At 42.4% G+C, this 27954-nt stretch overlaps 1 protein-coding gene and 1 long non-coding RNA gene across 3 annotated transcripts in view; one reads left to right on the top strand and one right to left on the bottom strand.

Moving 5' to 3' along the window:
* Nucleotides 1–15154, top strand: part of PPM1H (protein phosphatase, Mg2+/Mn2+ dependent 1H) — a 263100-nt gene extending 247946 nt beyond the window's left edge. Inside the window, exon 10 of one of the 2 annotated variants that reach the window (XM_082849676.1) lies at nt 10278–15154. In XM_082849676.1, coding sequence (XP_082705802.1) covers nt 10278–10425 — 148 coding nt within the window. In that variant the 3' untranslated portion in view covers nt 10426–15154. The remainder of the gene's footprint in view (nt 1–10277) is intronic. The other variant, XM_082849677.1, reaches the window with a different exon arrangement.
* The window catches only part of LOC309968422, a 69585-nt gene that overhangs the window by 20760 nt on the left and 20871 nt on the right, over nt 1–27954 (bottom strand). The gene's annotated exons all lie outside the window — the stretch shown is intronic.

Raw genomic sequence — 27954 nt, 5'->3', positions numbered from 1 at the left:
TGGAGGTTTAGTGGCAGGTCTCCCAGAAAGAATATTCAAAATGGAGGCAAGTACGTAAATATGCAAAGAAGATGCTTAGTAATATGTTAGAAAGGAATACATTGTTAATATTACTAACGGAGATAGGTGTGGGCCAAGCTGAGTGGACCTCGGGACAAAGAACGCATGAAAACATGTCATGGATTTACATCCCAAATGCCCAGGCAAGACGTAGCAAGGATTTTTTTGCCCAGTCCTTCATTTCCCAAAACCTGTCTGTGGAAACCTCATCTTGGTAACTTGGACCAAATGACCCTCAGTGCCCCTGCCATGTCACTCTGGGGGCTTATGAAGGGGTATTAAATCTGTAAGTACCAACATACTGTAAACTCCAGACAGCATCTCCCTAATAAGAGAAGCCTTCTTGATGGTCACGCTTCAAATGTTCTTCATATCCATGCTGTCCTTGGCTCTGATAACTGTGTGCCACATTGATGAGGAAGAGATTAATCAGTAGAAAGTTAACAGTAAAACACCCACCAAAACTGACAGCAGGATATTAATGCAGGTATTAAATGCTAGTTTGTATTACCTTGATAATATGAACCATTTTGGCAAAAGACAAAGGTTCTTTTTATGAGATGTTTCTGTGAGTTGGCTGAACTAACTTCTCCCACTGCTGTATGTTTTTTTTTTTTTTTTTTTTTTTTTTTGCGGTACGCGGGCCTCTCACTGTTGTGGCCTCTCCCGTCGCAGAGCACAGGCTCCGGACGCGCAGGCTCAGCGGCCATGGCTCACGGGCCCAGCCGCTCCGCGGCATGTGGGATCTTCCCTGACCGGGGCACGAACCCGTGTCCCCTGCATCGGCAGGCGGACTCTCAACCACTGCGCCACCAGGGAAGCCCTGCCATATGGTTTTGAAAAACTATGCCTCAAATGTAAAAAGGAAGGGTTCCTCGCATCGCCGGCCCCAACCTCACATCAGTTACAGGTTTTAAGAACAAATTGGTGAGTGTTTTATCTCATGTTGAAGACTAGATAAAATCTGCATTTTTGTTTCTTTTGCAATGTTGAGCATATTCAGATCCGTGGGAATGTGGATGTCAGCCCACCATCCTGCCCTTGACAGCCTCTGAACTGCCCCCTGCCAGGCCCGCCTTTCCTTCCTCAGTGCTGTTGATATGGCCATTGGAGCAGAGCTGTGTGGCCACTTAGTTGGAACATAAGGACATTTTATTTATTTAATTTTATTTATTTATTTATGGCTGTGTTGGGTCTTCATTGCTGCACGCGGGCGTTTTCTAGTTGTGGCGAGAGGGGCTATACTCTTCATTGCGGTGCACGGCTTCTCGTTGTGGAGCATCGGCTCTAGGCGCGCGGGCTTCAGTAGTTGTGGCACGCAGGCTCAGTAGTTGTGGTTCGCAGGCCCTAGAACGCAGGCTCAGTAGTTGTGGCGCATGGGCTTAGCTGCTCCTTGGCATGTGGGATCTTCCCGGACCAGGGATCGAACCCATGTCCCCTGCACTGGCAGGCGGATTCTTAACCACTGCGCCACCAGGGGAGCCCCCATCGGGGCATTTTAAAGGGCTTCCCAGGGACGATGCAGAAGAAAATAGTCTGATATGCCCCCTCCTATCGAAATGTTGCTGTTTGGGATTTGAACTAAAACTCACACCACCTTGAGAAACCAGGAAGCTGGTGCTGGGGCAGAGAGGTGGATGAGGCCTGGTGGGTGTTCTCGCCATCTCCCATGGGGGTGGTGAGCTCTCCCTAGTCCGTGGCCTTGCACCTGCTGACGCACACACCCCCAGGGGACACAGGGACAGTGCTGTGGGCAGCGGCTGTCGCTGTTCCCTGTCTCAGGGTACTCTGCCTGAGTGAAGTCCCCACACTCCAGGCGGGACAGAAGCTGGTGTGAGCACCTTCGGTGGCTTCAGAGACAGACAAGGGACACATGTGGCTCAGCCCCCAGCAGTGAGCCTGAGGCGGGCCTCCTCCCAGGACAAGTTGCCTGGTTCTGAGCACAACAAAGAGCTCCCTCCAAGTCACCCGCCCTCACCCCACCTGCCCCGTCACCATAGATCCCTGCCAATGTTCCCAAGCTTGGGAGAGCTTTTCTACCTCTTAAATCTCAGAGGCCTGCTCAGAATGCAAAGAGGATTCCTTCTCCTGTTCCCATCATACTCTATTACTGCGGGGCCTCAGCAGATGGAAGCTGCCTTTTATATGCAAATATTCGGAACCCATTAATTCCCCAGTTCCTGCCACCTACCCTCCCTCTCGTAAGACCCTGTCTGTACCATCCAAATGGCAAATAGAAGTTCCTGCCCAACTAGAACTGGTGGCTTTAAGGCCAGTTTACAGCCTGAGGCCTGAAATGGACTTATTTTTGACACTCCAATCTGCTGATTCAGATGTGGTCTTGTGGGAAGAGACTCTACAAAAGGTGGATGACTGCGGGCAAAACTCTTGGTCGGGGAGAGAGGCCTTTTATGTCTAATGAGGGAAATGCTTTAGGAAGGTTCTGTTTACCCCGGCAGGACCTTTGAGGCATGCACTAGCATTATTCCAGATTCGAGAGGCTAAGGAGCTTTTCCCCAGCGCCCCCGATGTGGGCGGTCGTGCAGCCAGGCTGGGACCCATGGCAAGCCAGCCCACACCCGGGGCCCCTCGTACACCCCACTGAAGAGGTGAAAGAGCTAAGAAGTGTCCAGAGGTGGCGAGGACGACAGAGACGATGGAGGATTTGCCCTCTGGCCTCCTTCCACCCTGACTTTAGTGTCAGTGGTTGTGAAAAGAGCCTCTGGCCTTCCCGTGGTCCTTCAGCCCCTCTTCCTTTTCTGCTTTTCTTCTCTCCCCTACTGTCCCTCCTCTGCTCCCTCTGGCTCGGCCCGAGGAAGCCTCTGCGCCAGGCCCTGTGCGCCTGCCAAGTCAGACCCCTCCCGACCGCCGCCCCTTTCAGCAGAGCTCGGCCGATCGATATGGAAAGCTTCAGCCAGAGAAGAAAAATGCTCTCAAAGTACAAGACTGGTCTCCCTGGGAGGCTCTTCGTTAGGAGGGGTGAGTACCCCAGCTACTCCCATACTACTTCCCGGATGCGGTCTGACCAAGCCTTCCGTGTGAGGCCCTCAGGCCGGGCCCTGCTGCCGCCCCACATCCAGCTTCCAGAATCACGGGGTTCTTCAGCCCCTCGTCATCCCGGCCGGGGTATAACGGAATCCACGACCCTTTCGCTGTCATCAGCTGCACCATATTCTTCTCTGCTGCTCCCCTGTATGTCCTGTATTTGTATTTCATGTTTTGACTCAAATCCTCTCCCGCTGCCTCCTGCCCCCTTCAGTCTCTGGCAGGTGTGCCTTTGCGTTCAGCCTCAGCACCACACTCAGTAGAACCCTCCTGTCTTACTGCCACATGAAGCAGTCTTCTTTGTTACCAAACCAGACAGCCCTTGTCAGGTAGAAACTGCAGGAGAATGAAATGGGGGAGAGGAGAAGCAGTCCTTTCCCTCCAGAGGAAATGTCTCTTCTTTTCCTCAGGTACCAGTCTTGATATAAAGCAACCTTTATAGGTGGTTTGTAGGTGGTTTCCTGCCTGGGGCAGATGGTGCTTGACTAAGGATGCTCATGAGTTCTAAAGTGTCCATCAGCCTGGCTGAGATTGGAGCTGGGGCAAAAGAAACCTCCTCCTAAGAACTAGGTGCCTGGGGTTGTGTTGAGGTGATCAGCTTATGAGGAAGGATCCCCACAAGTGGCCTCATTTTACCTAAACACCATTTGTGACTTCATTTCGATACTGCGTCTCCTGTAGCATGAAGGAAACCAGTCCTAGAGTTCAGCTGCACTGTTCAGTTACTGCAGGCAGCATCTGATCAGTGCCGTTCAGTTGTCCGTGCAGACTGCTCCTTCACAGGCGGGACGTCGCATTCGCGTTCGCCAGGGAAGCCTCGCAAAGAGAAGTCAGGTGGAGGAATCTGGCTCCTGGCCACAGTGTTGGAAGCAATGGTCCAAGGCGTTCTCCCTGAGCTTCCCGCTCAGGTTGGGGCATCCTTCCTGCAGCACGTGGATGACGGCAAGAACCTGATGAAACTGAGGTTCTGTGAGGAGGGGCGTGGGTAGGCCCGCCACACAGGAAAGTGTGAGGCTAAACCTCACACCACACGTAGGGTGTGGGGGTCCTAAGCCACGAATCGCACCTAAAACATGTTCTAGAACTGGAAGAACCCAGAACGTCCCCCAGTAAAGGCACATTTAAAAATCTCTGTAGATAACCCAAGGCACACAGTAAACAGCCCTACTGAAGAGAGGCTCCTATCTTACCTTCAAGCCTACCATGAGAAAGGATAACTAGATACAACAGAGCCTTCCCTCTGTCCCCCCAAAGAAAACCTAACAGAACAGGATGAAGGAAACTTTAAACATGTACAAATAGACCATAAGGTAAGAAGAGACGGATTTGGAAAAGAACCAAATAGAAATTTGCAATGGTGAAAAATATGTCATTGAAATAAAGTAACTCGCTGAATGGAGAGAATAGTAAACTGCTAAAGTATGAATTAGTGAACTGAAAGAGATTTTTAAAGAACAGGAAAGAGGTTGAAATCTGGAAGGTAAAATGAGAAGGCTCTAACAGGAGAAAATATAAAATTATGGAGAAAACATAAAAAATAGAGGGGAGTCGGCATTCAAAAAGTACATGGTTGAAAATTTTCCAGAATCACAACTATCTTCTCAGTTTGAAGGAGTAAAACTAATTTCCAACCATGATAAATAAAAAGAAATTCTCATTATTATGTCTCAGTGGAACTTCATACCATCAACAACAAAATATCAACAATAACAATTTAATAAACTACCAATGAGAAAAGACGTTTACTTATAAAAAAATGAAACAGGGGCTTCCCTGGTGGTGCAGTGTTTAAGAATCCGCCTGCCAATGCAGGGGACACGGGTTTGAGCCCTGGTCCGGGAAGATGCCGCGGAGCAACTAAGCCTGGGCACTGCCAACTGCTGAGCCTGCACTCTAGAGCCTGTGAGCCACAACTACTGAAGCCTGCACGCCACAACTACGGCAGCCCACGTGCCTAGAGCCCGTGCTCCGTAGCAAGAGAAGCCACTGCAATGAGAAGCCCATGCACTGCAACGAAGAGTAGACCCCACTCGCCGCAACTAGAGAAGGCCGGTGCACAGCAACAGACCCAAAGCAGCCAAAAATAATAAATAAATCAAATAAATAAATTTATTTAAAAAAATGAAACAAGACAGACTTCTCAACAAGAGACGTCAGAAAAGATGAAATATTATGTCCAAACTGCTAAGGTAAAATAAGTCAGTCTAGAATTCTATACCTGATAAAGCTATGATCCAAGATTAAAGGCAAAAATAAAGATTTTTGTGGCCCCAAAACTTGGTGAGTTTATCCCTCACAGACCACTGTTAAAAGCATTACTAAAAATGTACTTCAACAGAAGGAAATCAAGTCCAGAAGAAAGGAATGGACTTCGAAAAGCAAAGAAGTTACTATGTTGGTTTATATACATTACAATAATGACTTAATAGGAGTTTAAAAACAAGGCAAATTTAAAATACTAGGCAATAACATTACAGATGAAAGAAGGCATTCTAATATCTTTTTATTTTCTGGAGAAGGACACAAATATTGATTGACATATATTAAAAACTTAAGCATAGCTGCTAAAACAACAGAAATAATCACTTCTCAACTAGTAGAGAGAGGAAAAAGGTATTCAAGAAAGCAAACAACCTGACAGAAATCAAGAAAGGAAAGAAAAATAGAAAATACTAAATAAATTTTATGTATGTATGTATATGTATGTGTGAATGGTGGCAAAAATAAATTCAGAATAGCGGTTTTTACAACAGGTTTAACGTGCATCTTAGTAACTATAAAGGTGAGATTTTATTTTAATTAGCCATCTACCAATAATGAAATACACTTTAAATAATACAAAGTTTAGAAGTCCTACAGTGCCTTGTGGAATTTATCATTGGCGAATATCAGGTTGAGAAGGTAGCACTGAAAACGACTACGATTTCCTACTTAAGAGACTGGGGACAGCATTAACTAAGGATGATAGATGAGAAAGTCCCACCTTGGCAGTGAAAGTAAGTTAACATTTATTGACTCTTCCTGAGTCCTAACTGGGGCCTACCAAGGAAAGTAAGAAGAGCTGTGCCACGTGTCATGGAAGCCCAGACATAGGAGAACTTGGAGTGTGCCGTGGTGTGGTGGGCAAGCCAACCTCAACACCTCCCACCTCTGCAAACAAAAAGGAGAACTCAGAAGAAAAGACAGGAGATGTCAAGAATAAAGAAGATGGCCAGAAGTACGGTGTCTGTGCTGGAGAAAGGTCAAGTGGAATGAGCACGGAGAAGTGTAGGGGGCCGGATTAGCAGAGTATTGGGCCTACTGGTAAGAAATGAAGGAAGAAAAAGGGAAGTAAGAAATGGAGGAAGCAAAAATGGGTCTTCTCTCTCTCGAGAGTTCACCTAAGGGAAGACAGAATGGATGACAGAGAGAAATGCAGGCTCAACGGATGTTATCTTGGCATAGGCAATAACCAGTTTTGAGAAGAAAACCTTAATTTTCTAGAGCCCTTGGGTTTCCTGGGTAAACATCTTTTCTAGGTGACCTAATGCCGCTTTTTAAAATACCAAAGCTAATTTTGACCATTTTTTCAATACCCAAAGTCTCCAGCGATAGCAATATCAGGATGGTCTCTTGCCTTTAACTACGGATGATGCTCTTATGTGACTTAAATAAAATGAGGTAGGCACTGTTTTGATTTTAACTTTTTTTTAACTGAAGTATACTTGATTTATAATATTGTGTTAGTTTCAGGTGTACAGCAAAGCGATTCAGTTTTAAATGTATTTTTTTCAGAATCTTTTCCATTATGGGTTATTACAAGATACTGAATATAGTTCCCTGTGCGACACAGTAAATCCTTGTTGTTTATCTATTTTATATATAGTAGTATGTATCTGTTAATCCCATACTCCTAATTTATCCCCTCCCCCCTTTCCCTCTTGGTAATAACCATAAGTTTGTTTTCTATGTCTGTGAGTCTGTTTCTGTTTTGTAAATAGATTCATTTGTATTATTTTTTTAGATTCCACATATAAGTGATATTTTTCTTTCTCTGTCTGACTTTATTTAGTATGATATTCCCTAGGTTCATCCATGTTGCTGCAAATGGCAATATTTCATTCTTTTTTATGGCTGAGTAATGGTCTATTGTGTGTGTGTATACACACAAACACACACACACACCCCCCCCCCCGTCTTTTTTATCCATTCATCTGTTAATGGGCACTTGGGTTGTTTCCATGTCTTGGCTATTGTAAATAGTGCTGCTGTGAACACTGGGATGCATGTATCTTTTCAAACTAGAGTTTTCATCTTTTCTGGACATATGCCCAGGAGTGGGATTGCCGGATCATGTGGTAGCTCTATTTTCAGTTTTTTTAAGGAACCTCCATCCTGTTCTCCATAGTGCCTATACCAATTTGCATTCCCACCAACAGTGTAGGAGGGTTCCCTTTCTCCACACACTCTTCAGCATTTATTGTTTGTAGACTTTTTTTAAAAATGAATTTATTTAATTAACTTATTTTTGGCAGCGTTGGATCTTCGCTGCTGTGTGCAGGCTTTCTCTAGTTGCAGTGAGCGGGGGCTACTCTTCGTCGTGGTGCGCATGTTTCTCTCGTTGCGGAGCACGGGCTCTAGACGCACCGGCTTCAGTAGTTGTGGTTCACGGGCTTTAGAGTGCAGGCTCAGTAGTTGTGGCTCGCGGGCTCTAGAGCACAGGCTCGGTAGTTGTGGTGCATGGGCTTCGTTGCTCCGTGGCATGTGGGATCTTCCTGGACCAGGGATTGGACCCATGTCCCCTGCATTGGCAGGCAGATTCTTAACCACTGCACCACCAGGGAAATCCTGTTCATTTAACCTTTCATTTAACCTTGTTCTGATCTCAGCCGTTGCCCCATGACCGCGGGACCTGTGATTTACCACAGATACCGGTCCTGACTTCCTTCATCTGTTTTTTTTAACATTTTTAAGTAACTTCCTTTTGCTGCCAGCCATCTTTTCTCATTACTTGCCATAATCTTCTGTGTCTAGTTTGCTCATGAGCTGAGTTAAGGTGTGTTCAGCCCTGACAGATGAATCTACGAACTAGTATATTGCCTCAGCCAGCTTTCTGAACTTGAAAGGCTAAGGTCTAGACCCTGGTCAATCACTAGGGTAATAAACATCAACTGATATTGATGGTAGCCTTTCCCTGTGAGGTTTTATCTCAGACATACAATTCAATGTAAACCCAAGAGTAACCTGGGATGAGCATCTGAGAGCTCTTCTGAATGTAGTATATGAGTGGCAGCATGTGGATAAGGGGGCATGTATTTGCCCCTTTAGCCAAAGGCCTCTTTGGAGTCCTTTCTGTTTATTTCGTGATCCCAGTAGGAAAAGAATCCTCAGAAGGCTAACTGGTGGCCCCTTCCCTCAAGTGTAACTGGACATACTTCTGCCTCAAGACTGATAATTCTCTCAATAAGGATAGAAAAAGAAGGTGTCTCTCCTACTCACCTACCACCCATCCTCTAGGAGGAAAGTCACTTATTTTGTATTAACTAAAATAGCCTCTCTCTGCCACCTTTAGTGTGTGCTACACCTCTCTCTGCCTGGGCTGTCTGAGTAGACTTGAGTCTGAGACTCCACAACCTGGAATCTTAACAATCCTGAGATTATTTGCTACAGACCTTGTTCTTAAGTAATGTAACAATGGGGCTAGATGCAGGTCTCTTTTAACATGAGAGTCGCTTAATCCGTAAGGGGTTTTAACAGAAGAAATGCAAGAGGCTTCTGGTGTTCTGAATTCCACAACTCACAGTTCTGAAGGCAAGGCCGAGTGACATTCCAAGCAGGGAAAGGCCACAGTAACATCAGGGTGGTCTGTTGTTTAAGGGCCACAGGCTGGCTTCCAAGAGGCCTTCCTTACAGGGTGACATTTATTATCTTGGTGATTTACCAGAGGCTGGCTTTTAGCTTCTCAGGTTCAGAAACTGGTTTAATCAACACACAAAGAACAGATTCATTATCAGAGCTGGGCTCACCTTAACCAAGCTTCCATGATTGATCTGCAAACTGAAGAAATGCCAGTTGACGTCTATATGGAGAAATAGGACTGACGTTCTTAAAGTACAAATAAATGACCAGCTCACTCTTTCTCTGTCGGCAGGCCACACAGGGAGGCAGGTCATAATTAGAAGGTTATATGGTGAACATGAAATCAAAATCAAGGGAAACTGTATATTCTATGGCAGAAGCTAAGAGTCATCCACCCTCACTGAATATGGTCCTACCAGTGGAACTACATTTCTTTGAGATCTGTTGGATAAGACTCCCTCTGCCCCGATCTGTATTTGGACAGACACCTGCCAATGTTTTTGTCTCGTTTTAGGCCTCCAGGCTAACCTAGGCTACATACACCCAAATCACCTCCCACATTAGTCTTTTTCTAGATTTTAATGCTTTCCATCCATTTATGGCATAGTCATTAATTCTTCTTTGAGTTTATGCTCTAAGTCTCAGGGAGCAATCTTATTTTCAAATTCTTGGGGATCCCTCACTGTGCTTACAGTGGTGAAGAGAAGAGTGTGGCATTGATGACGGTGCAGCTTGACCACACCGAGGTTTCCCAGTCATGTACCAATAAAACCTTTGCATTTTTACTATGCTCCTTTGCTACCTGCGCTATCATTAACATTTTTCTTTAAATCAACTCACTTTTTAAAAACAATTTATTTAAAAAGGAGATTTACCCCTACCATAAGTGGAAAATGACGATCCTTTGTCCTAAAAGCAATGTGGCTCTAAAAATAAACATTGGAAACGAAAGTTCTTATTTTTCCCATATACTTTTCTAGCTACACACTGTTTGCTGTAGAAAGCTCTGAGCCTGAGCAGGTATGTGTTAAAGATACACCAGCACGAAACTGGGACTCTTTTGTTGACACCAAAGTTCTCAGAAGAGGACTGAAAAGCAGAACAACTTAGGAGGTTATTTACTGTATGTAGAATCTTGTGCATCTACCACCTAACTAGTAGTCTCACATTAGGCATCACACATTTGGGAAAAAGATGGCCTAGGTTTTTGTGACTTGAAGGGTGTTTGAAAACAGTTCGTACAGCTGTAGTGATGCCTCCTTCCCAGCCTCGCCTGACCCCCGATTCTGCCTGATGCCACACTGACAGTCTCATTCCTGCCTCTCCCTGTACAGGTACACACTGGCGGCTCAGGACCTGGTGATGCGTGCCCGTGGCGTCCTGAAGGACAGAGGATGGCGGATATCCAATGACCGACTGGGCTCAGGAGATGACATCTCTGTATATGTCATTCCTTTAATACATGGAAACAAACTGTCATGAAAACAGCCCAGGGTTTTAGAAGGACAGAAGGGAAGAAAGCTGGGATGCCTCTGGGCAGGGCGGGGCTGGGAAGTGCCCCAGCAGAGTTCCAGACGATGCCCCTCCTCCCTGCCCAGGTGGGAAGCTTGCTGCCGAAAGGCCTCTGGCTGAGCTCCAAGAGGACCCTCGGGTTTCAGTTTCCTCTTTAGTAACAGGTCTGGATACTCAACAAGAGCAAAACATAAAGGCTGCGACTGAGTGTTGTGCTTCTGTCGGTTCCTTTCATAGGCCTCCTAGGTGGCCACTGCCCATTTGGGAGCACATCCATCATATTTATTTTATCCAGAGTAGCTGGGGCAGCCCTTTGCGGGTGTCACTGGCAGAAGACTCTTCAGCCTGCCAAGCTGCCAACTTCCCTACGGGTTAAAAGTGCTGCATTGGAGAGTTGGGGATCATGCCTCAGAAGATGTAAGCGCCCATCTTCTAGTAAGCCTGAGATTTATTTCAGGGAACACTATCTGTGTGTGTGTGTGTGTGTGTGTGTGTGTGTGTGTGTCTCTCTCTCTCTCTCTCTCTCTCTCTCTCTACTGTTTTTTGGTGCCGGTGGGGTGTGGCAGGGAATTTTTTTTTCTTTTTTGACATTCCTTGAATCTGAATTGTTTTCCTTCCATAGAACAGGTCTGGGACTTTCCAGGCCCCTGTCGAGGAATCTGTGTGTCCAAGTCCAGCCCAGACTGTCCCCATATCCCGTAGCCCACACCACCCAGGCCGCCATCTGGAGTGGTGCCCTGGCTAATGGAGTTCAGTCTTTGTTATGTAACAGTTTTTCCCTGAGTTGCATTTTCTCACCAAATCAGTGTGTTTTTGTGGAAATATGGGTGTTTCTCTGGACCCACAGTTCCTCTGTCATCTTCAAGGGCCCCCCTGGTGTGGGTGAGGTCTCTCTGGGAGAGTCTGGATTTCGTTTCTGGAACGGTTGGCCCTCCCCCACCTGCTGTACCATAGGGACAGACACAAAGCAGGGTTGAAGCGAGCAGGTTAAGAGGTTCCTTGTATCAGTCAGTTCACCACACCCCATCTGAGGACCACTCCTCCATCTGGATCCAGGTTCCGTGGACCAGGACCGTCCCCAAGCCCCCTCCAAATAACATGTTAAGGAGCAGAGTTCTGTCAAGCGCTGTCTCTGCCTCCCCATCATATCTGGGCAAGGCCCGCTCGGAGTGGCCGTTTGATAAAAGTGAATTTGAATCAGGATGACTGGTCATTCTCAGGCTGGACCCTCTGTTCCTTCTCCACGGAATCATCTCCCAGCCCCCCAGGTACCGAGACCCCTGTTCCCACTGTCACTCCACCTCTGGGTGTTCCTCACAAGAGCAGCGGCAGCCAGCGAATCAGACCTCCCTGGGGCATCTCGGCCGGGAGGACTCGCAAAATAGATCTTTAGAAATCACTTTTAGGCAGACCGCTTCTGGGCATGGGGGACCTTATAGAGCAGTGTCCAATCACCGAGTCTTCTCCCTGCAGACCTCCTGTGGTAGCGTCACCATCTTGACTACTTTTTGTAATAAGACGTGCTTCCCACCCATTAAAGACAGAGGTCATTGGTGTGATTCCCCCCAGAAGGCTGGAGAGCCAGTTCCACTTTTCCTGTTTGTTCAGTCCCTTCCACAGAGGGGAGGACAGGAACCTTTCCTCTGGGTAGTGGGTCGCCTGCGCTTACATTCTTGGAATGTAGCTATTTTCTTAGGAATGTCCTGGAGCCTTCCTGCTTCGGAATGTATTCATCCCACAGTGTGGAGACAACCGCTGGTCTGGCAGGTGAAGTATGGCGGGCATTCACCCACCGAGTGTTTGCCAAAATGTTGTTTGGGAAGAACTGGACTCACTGGTCTCTTGTCGGGAGTCATCGTCATCTGACAGCTTCCCTCCTGCTTCAGGGAATCTTAGCCACCCCCAGCGTCTCTGTGGGGAGAAGTCTGTGGTAAACCATTTGCTGCCCTGGCAGAACAAGATGCTCTGGGGAGACAGGCAGGCATCCTACAACAGCGTGGTCCGCTTTCTGTTGCTGCTCTGACTCTCAAAACCACGTACGAATTCGGAAATGAGAAAGTTGTACATGGAGGGCTCTGAGCTGCCTTCTTTGGGAGGCTGTCCTCACAAGCAGTCACCTCTCCTCCGTGTTTCCACTGCCTTTCACTTCTTTTATTTCCTGGGCTTCTATCTGGGCCCTACCTTGAGCTTCTCTGGTTTTACTCAAGGCACCAGAGTCAGAGTTTGCATGTGCATATCACAGAGATGTCATGACAGCCTGGACTCAATTCTCCAATTCATTTCCTGCCAAGGCATGTCTCAGCAAAAACTCTGGAAGCCCCTGATTCAATTTATCCTAAAGTTTTGAGTTTTTAGTCCTACTGGATTTAGTTAGAAAGGTGTCCAGGAATTCTCCTCATAAGCCCCCTTGGGTGGAAAGATCTTAGTAGCAGGCTGAAGCCATGTTGTCAGTTTGGGGGATTGGAGGGAAACCACAAATGAGATGAATAAATCAAATGTGGAAAAAAAATGATTTGTTAATGCCCGTGGCAGGTCTGCCCAGCACCGATATTGCTCTGTGAATTGAGCTTACTCAGTTTTAGCCTCATTTTTTCCCCCTTGGAGCATTCCTGGAAAGGTCAAAAGGCAACACACTCAAAATCCTGCAGAACATATTTATACGTGGTTCTGTGATCTTGCGTATCTGACTTACAGTCAAGTCTGCTTGCCCCAGTAGCCTCAAAGGAAGTCTTATTTAATAAAAGGCTTTCGATTTCCTAGTCAAGTCTTTACGGTTATCTGGGGGGGAGGGGTGTGGCCACTTCCTTAAATGAAAGCCTCTCTCAGTTCTAAATCTCTTTGCTGGACTGGCACTAGCTCTTCAGAATATTTGGTGACACTCTTTTCCTTAAAGAGAGCAAACTTGCACTCCATCCACACTGTGGCATTTTGTCAGGCAACAGGCAAACCTGTGTTCTCTCAAAACCTGAAATCGGAGCAGTACCAGACCCAGAAAACTGGAGGGTGTGTTCTCCTGTGGTTGTGCTTGCCTAACTGCTGTTCTTACAGAGGGAACAGAGAAGTGAAAGTTGGGCTAGGCCAAGTACTCAGCTGTCTAATAGGACAGAACCCCCAAAGTGGGAATTTGTTATTTTCCACAGTTTACAGTTTTGGGGAATTTGGGGTATTTAATTTCTTAATCCCTAGCAATTTACCTCCATGAGGCTGCATGAGGTCAGCTGTGCTCATTCTTTTTGTGCTCTTCTAAGTATTCATTTACTTCTTGGAAAGAATCACAGCTGTCAGTAGATACTGGTGGGCAAGGATGGGAGTCCCAGTATCCAGAGTTGGCCTCAGATCTTGGCCATTCGGGCAGGGTTTTCGGTTCACCAAGAGCACTAGCGTGGAAACACTTGGAAAAAAACCTCTCACATCTTTACGACTCTGGTCTAACCTCCTTCCTCATCTGCCAATCAACTTTATTTACAAGGCCACGAGTAGTCAGTGGTTTTCTTTCTCCACCACAGTCTGAGGATCTTACCTTTCCTTAAGCAGCCCAGCAGCTCCACTGTTTTCAGACTGAACATGTTAAACTTTAATGAGATTCTATTTTTGGTAAGTTCGTGCTATTGGGACACATGAAGAAAGCAGTGAGAGTCACTATCTATGCAAAAACCCACCAGGCTGACCCTAAAAGGTAGCGGATCTAAGAAAACACTAAAACAGTATCTGGCCACCGGACAGAATTTTACATTAGGAACTCGGATTTTTGAAGACTTTCAGTTGCAGAGACATGTCACAGCCTGCGCACCATAAGCCCCCCAAGTGTACTTTGGTTCTGTGTTGGGTGATGTGACTTATGTGCATACACTGGGATTTTTCAAAGGACACTACGTGAGCAGCCCCACCTGCCTCTTCTGTAAGTACCGTGGTGGCTCTTTGTGGTCTGAGTGTCAGTCCAGGGAGTGCTGCTCTTTATAATCCACATGATTTGTGTAAATAGCTTTAATTTTGCCTTTGCGTCTTAGATGTTTATGTAGCGCCCAGGTAGACAGTGACCAAATGAGGCTTTAAATGTATTGTTTTCTACTGTGATGTACTTGAAGGAGAATCTCGTGTCCTCCACTCTTCCAGTCTTCCATAGTATTTTGTGTTTGGGGTGTCCTGAGGTTACTCTATTACTCCTGTTTTGCCTCCACTTTCTTTGTTTCTTTTGGAAACCCAGGGAGGTCCACAGTGGAGATCATTTGTAAGGAATGTATCATGGTCTGGGTTTCCAAGAAAATACCCTACGTACAGTGAATGAAAGGAATCTGCCTGAAAATGGTTTCGGAACCATGTACCTTTATGCTTTGTGATTGTGAAACCTTGACTTTTGTAACCCAAAAATGAAAACTGTTTAGTAAAGGGGATCTATTTTGTGTGTTTTGAAACTTAGGTGCAATGTTCCCTGGAATAAGCTAAAGAAATGTATATGCTCAATGCCATTTTAAAATAAAATATTATACATATGTATATAGGACACCTTTAGCAAAACCTTTTTGTGTCATTTTGTTTAATTCACTAAGAAGTTTCTTCATACCAGGTAGTGGAATGAGTTGAGAGGGTCATGGCCTCATGGGGAGTCATCAACTGTGAACAGACTCAAAATCAGACGGGAATGGATGCCAACACTATAAATCTTCACAGGAATCAGCAGTAAGAGCTGTACATTTCACCAGTGCCTTTAGAACTACCATGGATATTACTCCCAAGAACTACTCCCAACAGGTAATTTTTTTTTTCTATTTATTGAGGATAACTGACAGCATTATATTAGTTTCAGGTGTACAGCATAACGATGCAGTGTGTACATATTGTGAAACGATCATCACATTAAGTCTAGAGAACATCCATCACCATACAGCATTACTAACTTCTTTTCCTTGTGATGAGAACTTTTTTTTTTTTTTTTTTGCGGTACGCGGGCCTCTCACTGTTGTGGCCTCTCCCGTTGCGGAGCACAGGCTCCAGACGCGCAGGCTCAGCGGCCATGGCTCGTGGGCCCAGCCGCCCCGCGGCATGTGGGATCTTCCCGGACCGGGACACGAACCCGTGTCCCCTGCATCGGCAGGCGGACTCTCAACCACTGCGCCACCGGGGAAGCCCAGAACTTTTAAGATTTACTCTCTCAGCAACTTTCAAGTACGCACTACAGTGTCATTAGCAAATACTATGCAATTATAGTATAGTCACCCTGTTGTACATTACACCCCCAGGATTGATTTATTTTATAACTGGAATTCTGTACCCATTTCACCAACTCCCCAACCCTGTGCCTCTAGCAACCACCAATCTGTTCTCTGTATCCATGAATTAGGTTTTTTAAAAATTAATTATTCAGGTTCCACATATAAGTGAGATCATACAAGATTTGTCTTTCATAAGACATAGCATAATGACTTGGCATGATGCCCCGAAGGTCCACCCGTGTTGTCACAAATGGCAAGATTTCATTCTTTTTTATGGCTGAATAATATTCTATTATAGCTCCATCTCTATCCCTATCATCAATCTATCTATAAAAATACATACACACCACAGTTTCTTTATCCATTCATCCTTTGAGGGACATTTAGGTTGTTTCCATATCTGGGCTATTGTAAATAATGCTGCAGTGAACATGAGGGTACATATAACTTTTTAAATTAGTGTTTTCATTTTCCTTGGAGAAATACCCAGAAGTGGAATTGTGGGATCATATGGTAGTTCTATTTAATTTTTTGAGGAATCTCCGTACTGTTTTCCATAGTTGCTGCACCAGTTTACGTTCCCAACAACCTTTTCCCCCACATCCTGCTAACACTTATTATTTCTTGTCTTTTTGGTAATAACCCTTCTGAGAGGTATGAGGTGATGTCTCATGGTTTTGATTGGCATTTCCCTGATGATTAGTGATGCTGAGCCTTTTTTCATGTACCTGTTGGCCAGCTGTATGTCTTCGTTGAAAAAGTGTCTATTCAGATCCTCTGCCCATTTTTTAATTGATTTTTTTTGAGTTGTATGAGTTCTTTATATATTTTGGATATTAACCATTTATCAGATAAATGTCTACGATTTGTAAATATTTTCTCCCATTTAGTAGGTTGCTTTTTCATTTTGTTGATGGTTTCCTTTGCTGTGCAGAAGCTTTTTAGTTTGATGTAGTCCCTCTTGTTTATTTTTGCCTTGGGTGCCAAATCCAAAACATGTTTGCCAAGACCAAGGTCAAAGAGCTTATTACCACCTACGTTTTCTTCTAGGAACCTTATGGTTTCAGGTATTTACGCTCAAGTCTTTAATTGTTTATGGTGTAAGTAGTGATCCAGTTTCATTCTTTTGCATGTGGCTGTCCAGTTTTCAATGCACCATTTATTGAAAAGAGTGTCCTTTCCCCAATGTATATTCTTGGCTCCTCTGTTACAAATTAATTGACCGTATATGCATGAGTTTATTTCTGAGCTCTCTATTCTGTTCCACTGATCTGTGTGTCTATTTTCATGCCAATACCATACTGTTTTGATTACTATAGCTTTGTAATAGAGTTTGAAATCAGGGAACATGATGTTTACAGCTTTTTTCTTCTTTCTCAATGTTTCTTTGGCTATGCAGGGTTTTTGTGGTTCCATATAAATTTTAGAATTGTTCTATTTCTGTGGAAAATGCCATTGGAGTTTTGATAGGGATTGCATTGAATCTGTAGATTGCTTTTAGGTAGTAAGGACATTTTAACAATATTAATTCTTCCAGTCCATCAGCACAGTATATCTTCCCATTTATTTGTGTCTTCAGTATCTTTCATCAATGTCTTATAGTTTTCAGTGTACAGTTCTTTCACCTGCTTGGTTAAATTTATTCCTAGGAATTTTATTCTTTTTGATACAATTGTAAATGTGATTGTTCCTTTAATTTCTCTTTCTGATAATCTGTTATTAGTGTATAGAAATGGAACAGATTTCAATGTACTAATTTTGTATCTTGCAACTTTACTGAATTCATTTATTAGTTCTAACAGTTTTGTAGAAAGTCTTTAGGGTTTTTTTTTTTTTTTAACATATACTATCGTGATTTGCAACTAGTGACAGTTTTACTTCTTTCTTTCCAATTTGGATGCCTTTTCTTTCTTTCTCTTGCTTAATTTCTCTGGTTATGACTTCCAACACTATGTTCAATAAAAGTGGCAAGATGGGCTTCCCTGGTGGCGCAGTGGTTGAGAGTCTGCCTGCCGATGCAGGGTACATGGGTTCATGCCCCAGTCCGGGCAGATCCCACATGCCGCGGAGCAGCTGGGCCTGTGAGCCATGGCTGCTGAGCCTGCGCATCCGGAGCCTGTGCTCCGCAGTGGGAGAGACCACAGCAGTGAGAGGCCCGCGTACCGCAAAAATATAATAATAATAAAATAAAATAAATAAATAAAAAGAGGCAAGAGTGAGCATCCTCATCTTGTTCCTAATCTTAGAGGAAAAGTTTTCAGCTTTTCACCACTGAGTATGATGTTAGTTATAGGCTTGTTATATATGGTCTCTATTCAGGTAAATTCCCTCTGCATCCACTTTGTTGAGGGTTTTTATCATGAATGGATGTTGGAATTTTGCCAAATGCTTTTTCTGCATCTGTTGAGATGATCATGTAATTTTTATCTTTCATTTTGTTACTGTGATGTATCACACTGTTTTGTGGATATTGAACCATCCTTGCAACCTTGGAATAAATTCCACTTGATCATGATGTATGATCCTTTTAATAATGTATGGTTGAATTTGGTTTACTAATAATTTGTTGAGGATTTCTGCATCTATGTTTATCAGGGATATTGGCCTATAATTTTCTTTCCTGGTGATGTCCTAATCTGGTTTGGTATCAGGGTCATACTGGCCTCATAAAATGAGTTTGGAAGTGTTTTGGGAAGAGTTTGAGAAGGATTAGTATTAATTCTTCTTTGAAAGTTGGTTAGAATTCACCAGTGAAGCCATCTGATCCTGGACTTTTGTTTTTCTTGGGAGGTCTTACTGATTTAGTCTCCTTACTAGGAACTGGTCTGTTCAGACTTCCTATTTCCTCATGATTCAGTCTTGGAAGGTTGTATGTTTCTAGGAATGTATCCATTTCTTCTACGTTGTTCAATTTGTTGGCATATCATTGTTCATAGTAGTCTCATGATCCTTTGTATTTCTGTGGCATCAGTTGTAATGTCTCCTCTTTAATTTCTTTCAGCCCTCTCTCTTTTTCTTTTGATGAGTCTCACTAAAGGTTTGTCGATTTTATCTTTCAGAGAACCAGCTCTTGGTTTCATTGAAATTTTCTATTCTTAGTCTGTTACTTCATTTCTATTCTTAGTCTGTTATTTCATTTATTTCTGCTCTGATCTTTGTTATTTCCTTCTTTCTACTAACTTTGGGCTTTTTTTGTTCTTTTCTAATTCCCTGAGGTATTAAGTTAGATTATTTGAGATTTTCTTGTTTCATGAGGTATACATTTATCACTGTGAACTTCCTTCTGAGAACTGCTTTTGCTGCATCCCATAGGTTTTCATGTGTTATACTTCCATTTTCACTTGTCTGAAGGGTTTTTTTTATTTCTCTATGGACCCACTGATTTTTTTCAGTAGCTTGTTAAATTGCCACATATTTGTGAATTTTCCAATTTTATTCTTGTAATTGATTTCTACTTTCATAGCACTGTGGTCAGAAAATATGCCTGATATGATTTCGGTCTTCTTAAATTTGTTAAGCTTTTTTGTGGCTTAACACATGGTCTATCCTGGAGAACGTCCTATGCACACCTGGAAAAAATATGTATGTTCTATTGCTGTTGGATGGAATGTTTTGTATATGTCTGTTACGTCCATCTTGTCTAATGTGTCATTTAAGGCATATGTTTATTGATTTTCTGTCTTAGTGATCTCTCTATTGATGTGGGTTATTAAAGTCCCCTACTATTACTGTATTGCTGTCTGTTTCTCCCATTAGGTATGTTAGTATTTGCTTTGTACATTTAGGTGCTCCTATGTTGTGTGCATAAATATTTACAAATGTTATATCTTCTTGTTGAATTGACCCTTTTATCCAAAGAGGTATTCTTTTTATATATATATATAGTGATCTTGGGGTCTTCTTATTTATTTATTTTTTATTTTATTTATTTTTGGCTGTGTTGGGTCTTCATTTCTGCGTGAGGGCTTTCTCTAGTTGTGGCAAGTGGGGGCCACTCTTCATTGCAGTGCGCGGGCCCCTCACTATCACGGCCTTTCTTGCTGCGGAGCACAGGCTCCAGATGCGCAAGCTCAGTAGTTGTGGCTCACGGGCTTAGTTGCTCCGCGGCATGTGAGATCCTCCCAGACCAGGGCTCAAACTGGTGTCCCCTGCATTAGCAGGCGGACTCTCAACCACTGCGCCACCAGGGAAGCCCCCAAAGAGGTACTCTTAAGTGAGAGGGCTAGTGACCAGTATCCTTGCTGAAGACAGTAAGACTCAAGACTCCCCTTTGTCATTTAAGCATTTTAAAAAATTACAAAGTGTTAGTAAAATGTACCATCTTATAGAGAAAAGTTACCTTACAGGTGGGACAAGACACCAAAAAATGCTAATTCTGCTTACTTCTAGAGTCCAGCAAGTTTAAAGTAATGTAGAAAACACCGACACAATGTTAAAAATAATCAAAGTATTGATTCACAAAATAAAGCTAAAAAGTAGACTATAGCTCATCTGAAGCTTAGTTCAGAAGAGCAGACTAGGTAAAAAAAAAAAAAAAAACTCATATTAAAAATGATTTCATTGCAAAGTCTACCCAGCTCTTTTCACCTTCACGTTTACCCTAATGCTTATGGTGTCTCCTCCTCCCTACTCAATAGCAAAAGCTAAAAGAGTCACTCTTTGGATTAGATACATTTGTTTGAGACATTTTTTTCTCTGTGGAAGATGGAGGAGTCTTCTAGCATTGTCTCACGAGTAGTGCTTAGCATATCAGATTACCTCTTGAAAGCTGTAGTAGACTGTCACCAAAGCTGGCTGCCAACTATGCCTTCTATGTTGGTTTGCAAATGCTCCTTTTCTTATCAAGAGGTGGTATTTGTATCCCCATCCCTTGAATTGGTCTGGCCTGTGACTTGCGTTGCTTAATAGAATGAAGAAATGACACTCCGAGAATTCCAAGCCTAGGTCTCTAGAGGTCTGATACCATAAGTGAGGCCCAGCCACTTCTCAGCTGTTTAAGCCATTCCAGCTGAGTTCACAGACATCACAGGACAGGGAGGAAAACCATCCACACTGAGCCCTGCCCGAATTCCTGATCCACAGAAACATGAGCAAATAAATGGTTTTGGTTTCAAGCCACTAACATTTGGGTAGTTTATGATACAGCAGTAGATAACTGAAACAAAGTATAGACAACCTGGCTCTGGAGGATTTGGGGTAAAGTGATTAAAAATATCAGCTAAAAGAAGAAAATGGCATTGAGAAAGTACATTTGTAACTTGGGAAATAATCCTCCTTTTGGAACCTGGTAGAGTGAATGGGGGAAACAAACTTATAGCAATAATGCAGAGACTCTAACGTGGCTGTGATGGTATCTTAGCAAGAGTTCTCCTCCACACCTGTGTTTTGTTTCTTTGTGCAGCTTAAAATGATCATGAGTAAGCCAGGAAAATTATGACTATTGGGGCTATGACTCTAGATCGGGGAAACAAAAGGTCTTTAAACTCTCAATAATGATAAGCCCATCCCATGTTGTACCTTTATGACTGTTGGGAGAGTCAAGTGGTTCTTTGGCTCCCAAGACTGTTGCTTGAGAGTGTTAGCTTATATCTGAGTAGAAACATAATTTAAAAATTGTGAGTATGAGAATTTAAAAAAATTCTCATCCCCATCTACAAAATACTTCAAACTTGTTGCCATCCCAGTTTTTTCATTTAATTAAATGATGGGCCAAAGAGTGAATTAGATACCCTAGCAATTAGTCTGCCTTTTTAATTGCTTTTTCTATCAGTAGAGCCCCGAAAAGACTGCTGCTCTCTTAGTACATCTCCCTACATCTTTTGGCCTCACGTCTTTCACTTTTGACGAGATTTTCCAGCCACCTAACCTCCTTTGCTTTATTGATTCCACTTAGGCTGCCTTCAAGAGATTCAGATAGTGACTGAGCATGAGACGGAGGCAGGGTGCACCTTGACTGCCTTGCAAGGACCAGGTCTGATCAGTTTGGTGGTCCAGGGGGGCCATGGACAGATCTTTGGAAAATGTGAATGCAGATCTGGAAGACAACACTCTTCTAAAAGGGGCATACAAATACGAGCTTTCTCTTTTACCCTCTTTTTAAATTTTAATTTACAAATCTAGTCACAGAAAAGTGAAAGTAGATAAGCCCATTCAGAAGGCACTGTTGTGAGGTGGGAGTGGGTTTGGGGAAATTGTTGACATAAGGATAGGAGAAAAGAAGTTGCAGCAGCAAAATATCTCAGAACAAGTCATTTCACACTCCTTAAGCACTACTAGTATATTAGTAACCAGTCATCTCTGATTAAAGAACTGCGGAACCTGAAAATAGTCGTCTTAGCAGTTCTGAGTTAGACATTACTTCCTTTCTGAGTTTGGTCAGTGAGAAAAAAAGTTGGGAGGACATGCTGGAGAACTGTGAAATTTCTACTCTCCTGTCCTAGGTGAAAAAAAAATCAAATTTCTGATTCCTGGAAGCTCTAAACGTTAAGTCAGGGGACATTTGGCAAGTCTACCAATTGCACAATAGAATTGGAAAGAAAATTAACAGTGTGGTTGTTTTCATACTTATGAACAATATAAGTGCTATCATTATTAGTATTGTATGCCTTAAAATACAATGCAAACAGACTCAAATATACATTACAACATCATATATAAATACCTGGGAATTGCTTCAAACATTAAGTGAGGAGGAGCTGAGGGCACACAGATAAAAACAGTTGGAGAAAGTTATGCAAACTTGGAAATAAAAGGATGATGCATGTTTTTTCAGTGTCTTTCCTGGAATATCATCTACCAGGTCCACCCAAGAATGATTCAATTCTTCGGTTAGGGTTCAGCAAACTTTTTCTATAAAGAGAGAGACAGACAGTAAATATTTAGGCTTCAGGGGTCATTTAGACTCTGTCACTAAAATCTGCTTTGTATCGGAGCTAGGATCTGTTCTAAAATGGTAAAAAGTCAAGCTTAATATCTTGATCAGAAGTATTAATTCATGAAAATACGGCCTGATCTTGCTTCTCTCTTGTGAAATGAATGAAAAAGTCAAATACATTAGTATACACTAGTGGCCTCTAATTAAGAAAAAACAGATGAGTAATCATTTACCTTGTTTTATTGGGTTACAAACAAAATAATTTATTAATTTGCCATCTTTTTATTGCTAAGATAGTCTTATATTCAGCTTTTTGCCACAATGGTGGTGGATGCATCAGAGTTGTGATACTTTATTTCCTCAGTACTAAGACACCATCAGTTATATTCTGCCACCAACTCAAAGCAGTTAAAATTTTTTTTTTTTTATTTTCAAGGAGGATGTTAACCCATCATTTACCACACTCCAGCAATGAGGCAAAGAAAAACATGCATGCATATGGTCTTGTTATGTGTTATTATGTATTATATATTTATTAGGCCCTTTGCTGGGCACTTGAGATCTGGGATCTTTTATCTTCTTCTCATGTAAATATTGTCACATTTTATAAATGAGCAAATAATTTCATTCCATTGTGATCAGAGAGCCTACTTTGTATGATTTCAGTCCTTTTAAATTTATTGAGGTTTGTTTTATTGCCTATCATATACTCTATCCTGGAGAATGTTCCCTTTGAACATGAGAAGAATATGTATTCTGCTGTTGGATAGAGTGTTCTGTAGTTGTCTGTTAGATCTAATCAATTAAGTCTTCTATTTCATTGTTGATCTTCTGTTTAGTTGTTCTACCCATCATTGAAAGTGAGGTATTTAAAGTCTCCAACTATTATTGTTGAATTGTCTGTTTCTCTCTTCAGTTCATCATATTTTTCTCTGTGTCTTTTGGGACTCTGTTGTTAGGTGCATATATGTTTATATTTGTTAACCTTTTCTGATGGATTAACCTTTTTATCATTATAAAATGTCCTTCTTTGTCTCCAGTAACAATTTTTATCTTAAAGTCTATTTTATTTATGCTTTGAATAGTTTTATTAAAGTAAAAATAGATCCAGTAAGTAAAAGTAAAGTAAAGTAAAAATTTGATCCAGAAGATTCCTCACAAAATTTCATTTCCATCTGCAAGGCATTTGACCAATAAACATGCCAGACATTCCTAGAAACGCACTGACAAAGTGCATATGATTTTAAAGACATTCTCTAATCAAATAAAACAAGATTCCTTAAGTACAGAAAAAAAAGTCTATTTTGGTTGTTATTTGTATAGCCACTCTAGCTCTTAACTGGTTATTTTTTGCTTGGTATATCTTTTTCCATTCTTTCATTATGAGCCATTTTGTATTTTTAAATCTAAGGTGTCTCTTAGAATATAGTTAGATCATATTTTTAAATTCATTCTGGCAGTTTCCACCTTTTGATAGAAATGGTTAGTCCATATACCTTTAATGTAACTATCGATAATGTAGGACTTATGTTTACCACTTTATTATTTGTCTTCTGTGTGTCTTATGTCTTTTCTGTTTCCCTATTCTTCCATTACTGCTTTTAAATAATTTCTAGTACACCATTTTAATTCCCTTGTTTCTTTACTAAATTCTTAAAGTTATTTTCTTAGCGGTTTCCCTGGAGATTACAATTAGCATCTTAACTTAAAACAACCTAGTTTGTATAATGCCAAATTAATTTCAATAGTATACAAAAACTTTGCCCCAGTAAACACTTCCTTTCCTCTTCCTTTGTGCTATTATTTACCATGCAAATTACATCTCTATACAATATAAGCCTATCAAAAGTTTAATAATCATTGTTTGATGCATTGTCTCTTAAATTATATAGAAGGAAAGAGTTATAAACAAAAGTACATTTATACAGTCTTTTATAATTCCCATATATATTCTTTATTCCTTCCTATGGATTCCAGTTACTATCTAGTATCCTTTCATTTCAGCCTGGAGGATTCTTTTTAGTATTTCTTGTAAAACATGTCTGCTTGGGACAAATTCAGTTGTTGATCTGGGAATGTCTTAATTTCTCCTTCATTTTCTGAAGGATAATTTTGCTAGATATCAAATTCTTATCTGACAGGTTTGTTGTCTTGTTTGGTTTTTTGACCTTTCAGCACTTTAAATATATCATCCCACCACCTTCTAGCCTCCATGGTTTAATTTGGGACATTAATCTTATTGAAGATCCCTTGCATGTGATGAGTTACTTTTTTCTTGATGCTTTCAAGAGATTGACTGTGATGTGTCTAGGTGTGATCTCTTTGAGCTTATCTTACTTGGAGTTCACTGAGCCTCTTGGATATGTAAATTAATGTTTTTCATCAAATTTGGAGCACACCTTCAATGCTGTGGAAAGCAATTCACAACTCTACCTTGGCCTTCACTTCCTGCTTTTGCAGAGCTTTAAGGTCAGGCAGGTCTTTCCTGGGCATGCAGACTGCCCTGCACATGTGCAAGGACTTTTAGGTCTTCAGTAATACGCTGTAGCTTTTCAAAGCTCTCTATGGACATCTTCACTGGTTTTTTCCTTTTTTAGGTTTTTTGGTCAGCTTCTTGTTAACCTCAATTGGTATGACTGCCTTAGATAGCTATGATGTTAAACAATTTTTGCTGATTCTTTTCAACTAACACCTTGGGGATAGAGTTGTTCACACAGAGCTGGTCAAGTTAAGACAAGCCCTGAGAATGGGGCCTTTCCAGAGAGTGAGATTCAAAGAGTGACAGTCCTCTGGGGCTGGAGCTTTTGGGGGAGCTACAAACCCTATCTACCCCTAATCTGCAAACCCAAATCTGCTAGTCTGCTGGATCTCAGAGATAGATAGTATAGTTGCAAGGCTGTTGTTGTTCAAGGCTACCACAGATGTGGAGAGAGCATAAGGAAATTGGTCCAGTTAAAATACTGCCTTATTCCTATCAAGGTTCAGCTGTTCTTGAATAAACACTCCTTGGATTGTTGCGATCCTTTGCTTAGTTTCTAGAGTTCTGAAAAAGGTGATTTTGGGCAATTTTTGCCAGTATTCTCTTTGCTTATATGGAGTAGTGGATTTTTAGAGGTCATTATTCTACCATTCCAGAAGCACTTCTCCAGATGAGGAAATAAAGGTTCAGGTAGGTTAAGTAGTTGCCCAAGGACCCAGAGCCAAGCGGCACCAAAGCCAGGATTTCAAATCCAAGGTTCTATTTTACACTCAACTGCCTCTCCCTACAACAGTTTTCTGGAACATCTCATAAGAGAATAAGCAGTGGTTACAAAACCTCCATCATGTACATACTCATTTAGACAACATTTTTAACAAAGCCCTGTCACATGAGTCTCCATTCCTGAACTTTGTACCAATTAAGCCGTATCATCTGACCCACCAATATCATCTTCTATAAAATGTATTTCTGCCACAGGCATTTTATTTCCCTCTCACTCTAGTTTGACTCTTACTCAGCTGAAGCTCTATGCCAGCATCTCCTTAGCACTTATGATGAAGGTTTACGTTGGCAAGACTTATTTTCAGGATGAAATTGAGTACCAGAGTCAAATAGAAGGTCCTTACCCAAGCAGAATAAACAGTGTGCTACCCCGGGGCTATCAGGCACAATACCTGAACTTTCTATAAATTTTTCAGTAACAAGTGAGCAGCAGGTAAGCGTCAGCTCTCCATGCTTGCCAATTAATAGCTGAAGAAGAGGAGATACCCAGGGTCTGGAAGAACTGAACAAAATTATGTTCAAATTCCTCTTGAACTAGAAGTGTGCTTCAAACATCCTACATTCTTGAGCACTGACCTGTAATAAAAGTAATGTAGAAGGTAAATCTTTTACCAGGGTGCCCAGCTGCACTATTTATTACAAAACCTGAAGTGTCGGGATGGAGAGTCATTTGCTGCAGTGGTATCAGTATTACAGCTCTTGACATCTCTCTTTATGGGCTCAGTTGACCTGAAATAAGAAAACCATTTCACATACTAACAGGGCATTTTTCGATGATCCACTTTGACCTTTGCCTCTGGGCTTAGCAATAAGAGTGATAAGATGACATTTTTAATAGAACAAAACCCAAAGAATTTAAGCTTAAGGGAACCTAAATCCAACAATGCAGTAGCCATGAACATTTAATTAGTTAATACCTATCTCTTTCTGCAGGGATTTTTTAGTCCCTGCCTGCACACTAAAATCACCTGGGAGCTTAAATAAAAGTCCTCAAACCAATTAAATCTGAATCCCCCCGAGGGAGGGACCCAGCCATTAGTATTTTTGAAATGTTCTCCAGTTGATTCTAATGTGGGAACCACTATGTAAAGATATTAAGGACACACACACACCAGAACTAGCGTTGGCAGATTTCACAACTAAACAAACAGTATAAGACATGTAGTTAAATCTAAATTTCAGATAAACAAAGAATTTTTTAAAATATAAGTATGTCCCATGCACTATTTTGGACATACTTGTATAATTATTTGCTGTTCCTCTGAAATTCAAATTTAAATGGATGTCCTGTATTTTATCTGTAAAACCTACACAGGACAAAACTGAAAATTAAACAGTAGGGGCACAAATAAAGCTCCACCAACAGAGAAATTTCGCTGGTTAGTTTCTTATCAAAAAAGAAGATCACCTGGAACATAACAAAAAGAAAGTCATGCCAGGCCAACGCCATCCTGAGGGAGAGAGTTTTCAAGTCCTGGAGGAGGAGGGAGAGCCACAGGAATGTTGCAGGCAGGCTTCCTTAGTGCCTCTGGTAGTTTGCTACGGCTGCCATAACAAAACACCACAGATTGGGTGGCTTAAACAAAAGAAATTATTTTCTCACAATTCTGGAAGCCAGAGGTCCACGGTCAAGGTGTTGGCAGGTTTGGTTTCTCCTGAGGCCTCTCTCCTTGGCTTGGCCTTTTTTGCTGTCCTCATGTAGTCTTTTGCCTGTATGCATGCATCCCTGGCGTCTCTTTGTCCACATTTCCTCCATCGGACTAGGCCCCACCCGCGTGACCTCATTTTACCTTAATTACCTCTTTAAAGGCTCTATCTCCAAATACAGTCACATTCTGAGGTAGTGTGGGCTTGGATTAACAAGTGATTTTTTTGGGAGACACAATTCAGCCCATAACGGTGCCCCTCACTGGACTGCAGGCCTCCGGGAGGCTGTGGGGTGGCATGGTCTGATGTCCTCTTCCCAGTGCCACCCTAGCCCAGGAGAGTGACTGTGCCCCTGAGCTACCAGGCAAATGGAAAGGGGAGTTTCTGAGGAAAGCGACAGGAGGGCAGAAGAGGATCCACTCTTTTCTGGGAAGAAAGGGGTTAAGAGTGATGCCCTCAGATGGGAAGAGGATTAGAGGAAGGGAAGGGGAACATGTTAAACCAAG

Source organism: Leucopleurus acutus, assembly GCF_964270905.1.
Source record: "Leucopleurus acutus genome assembly, chromosome: 11".
In the NCBI taxonomy this organism is placed as follows: Eukaryota; Metazoa; Chordata; class Mammalia; order Artiodactyla; family Delphinidae; genus Leucopleurus; species Leucopleurus acutus.
The sequence above is the reverse complement of the archived record's forward strand: the minus strand, read 5'-3'. Positions and strand labels throughout refer to the sequence as shown.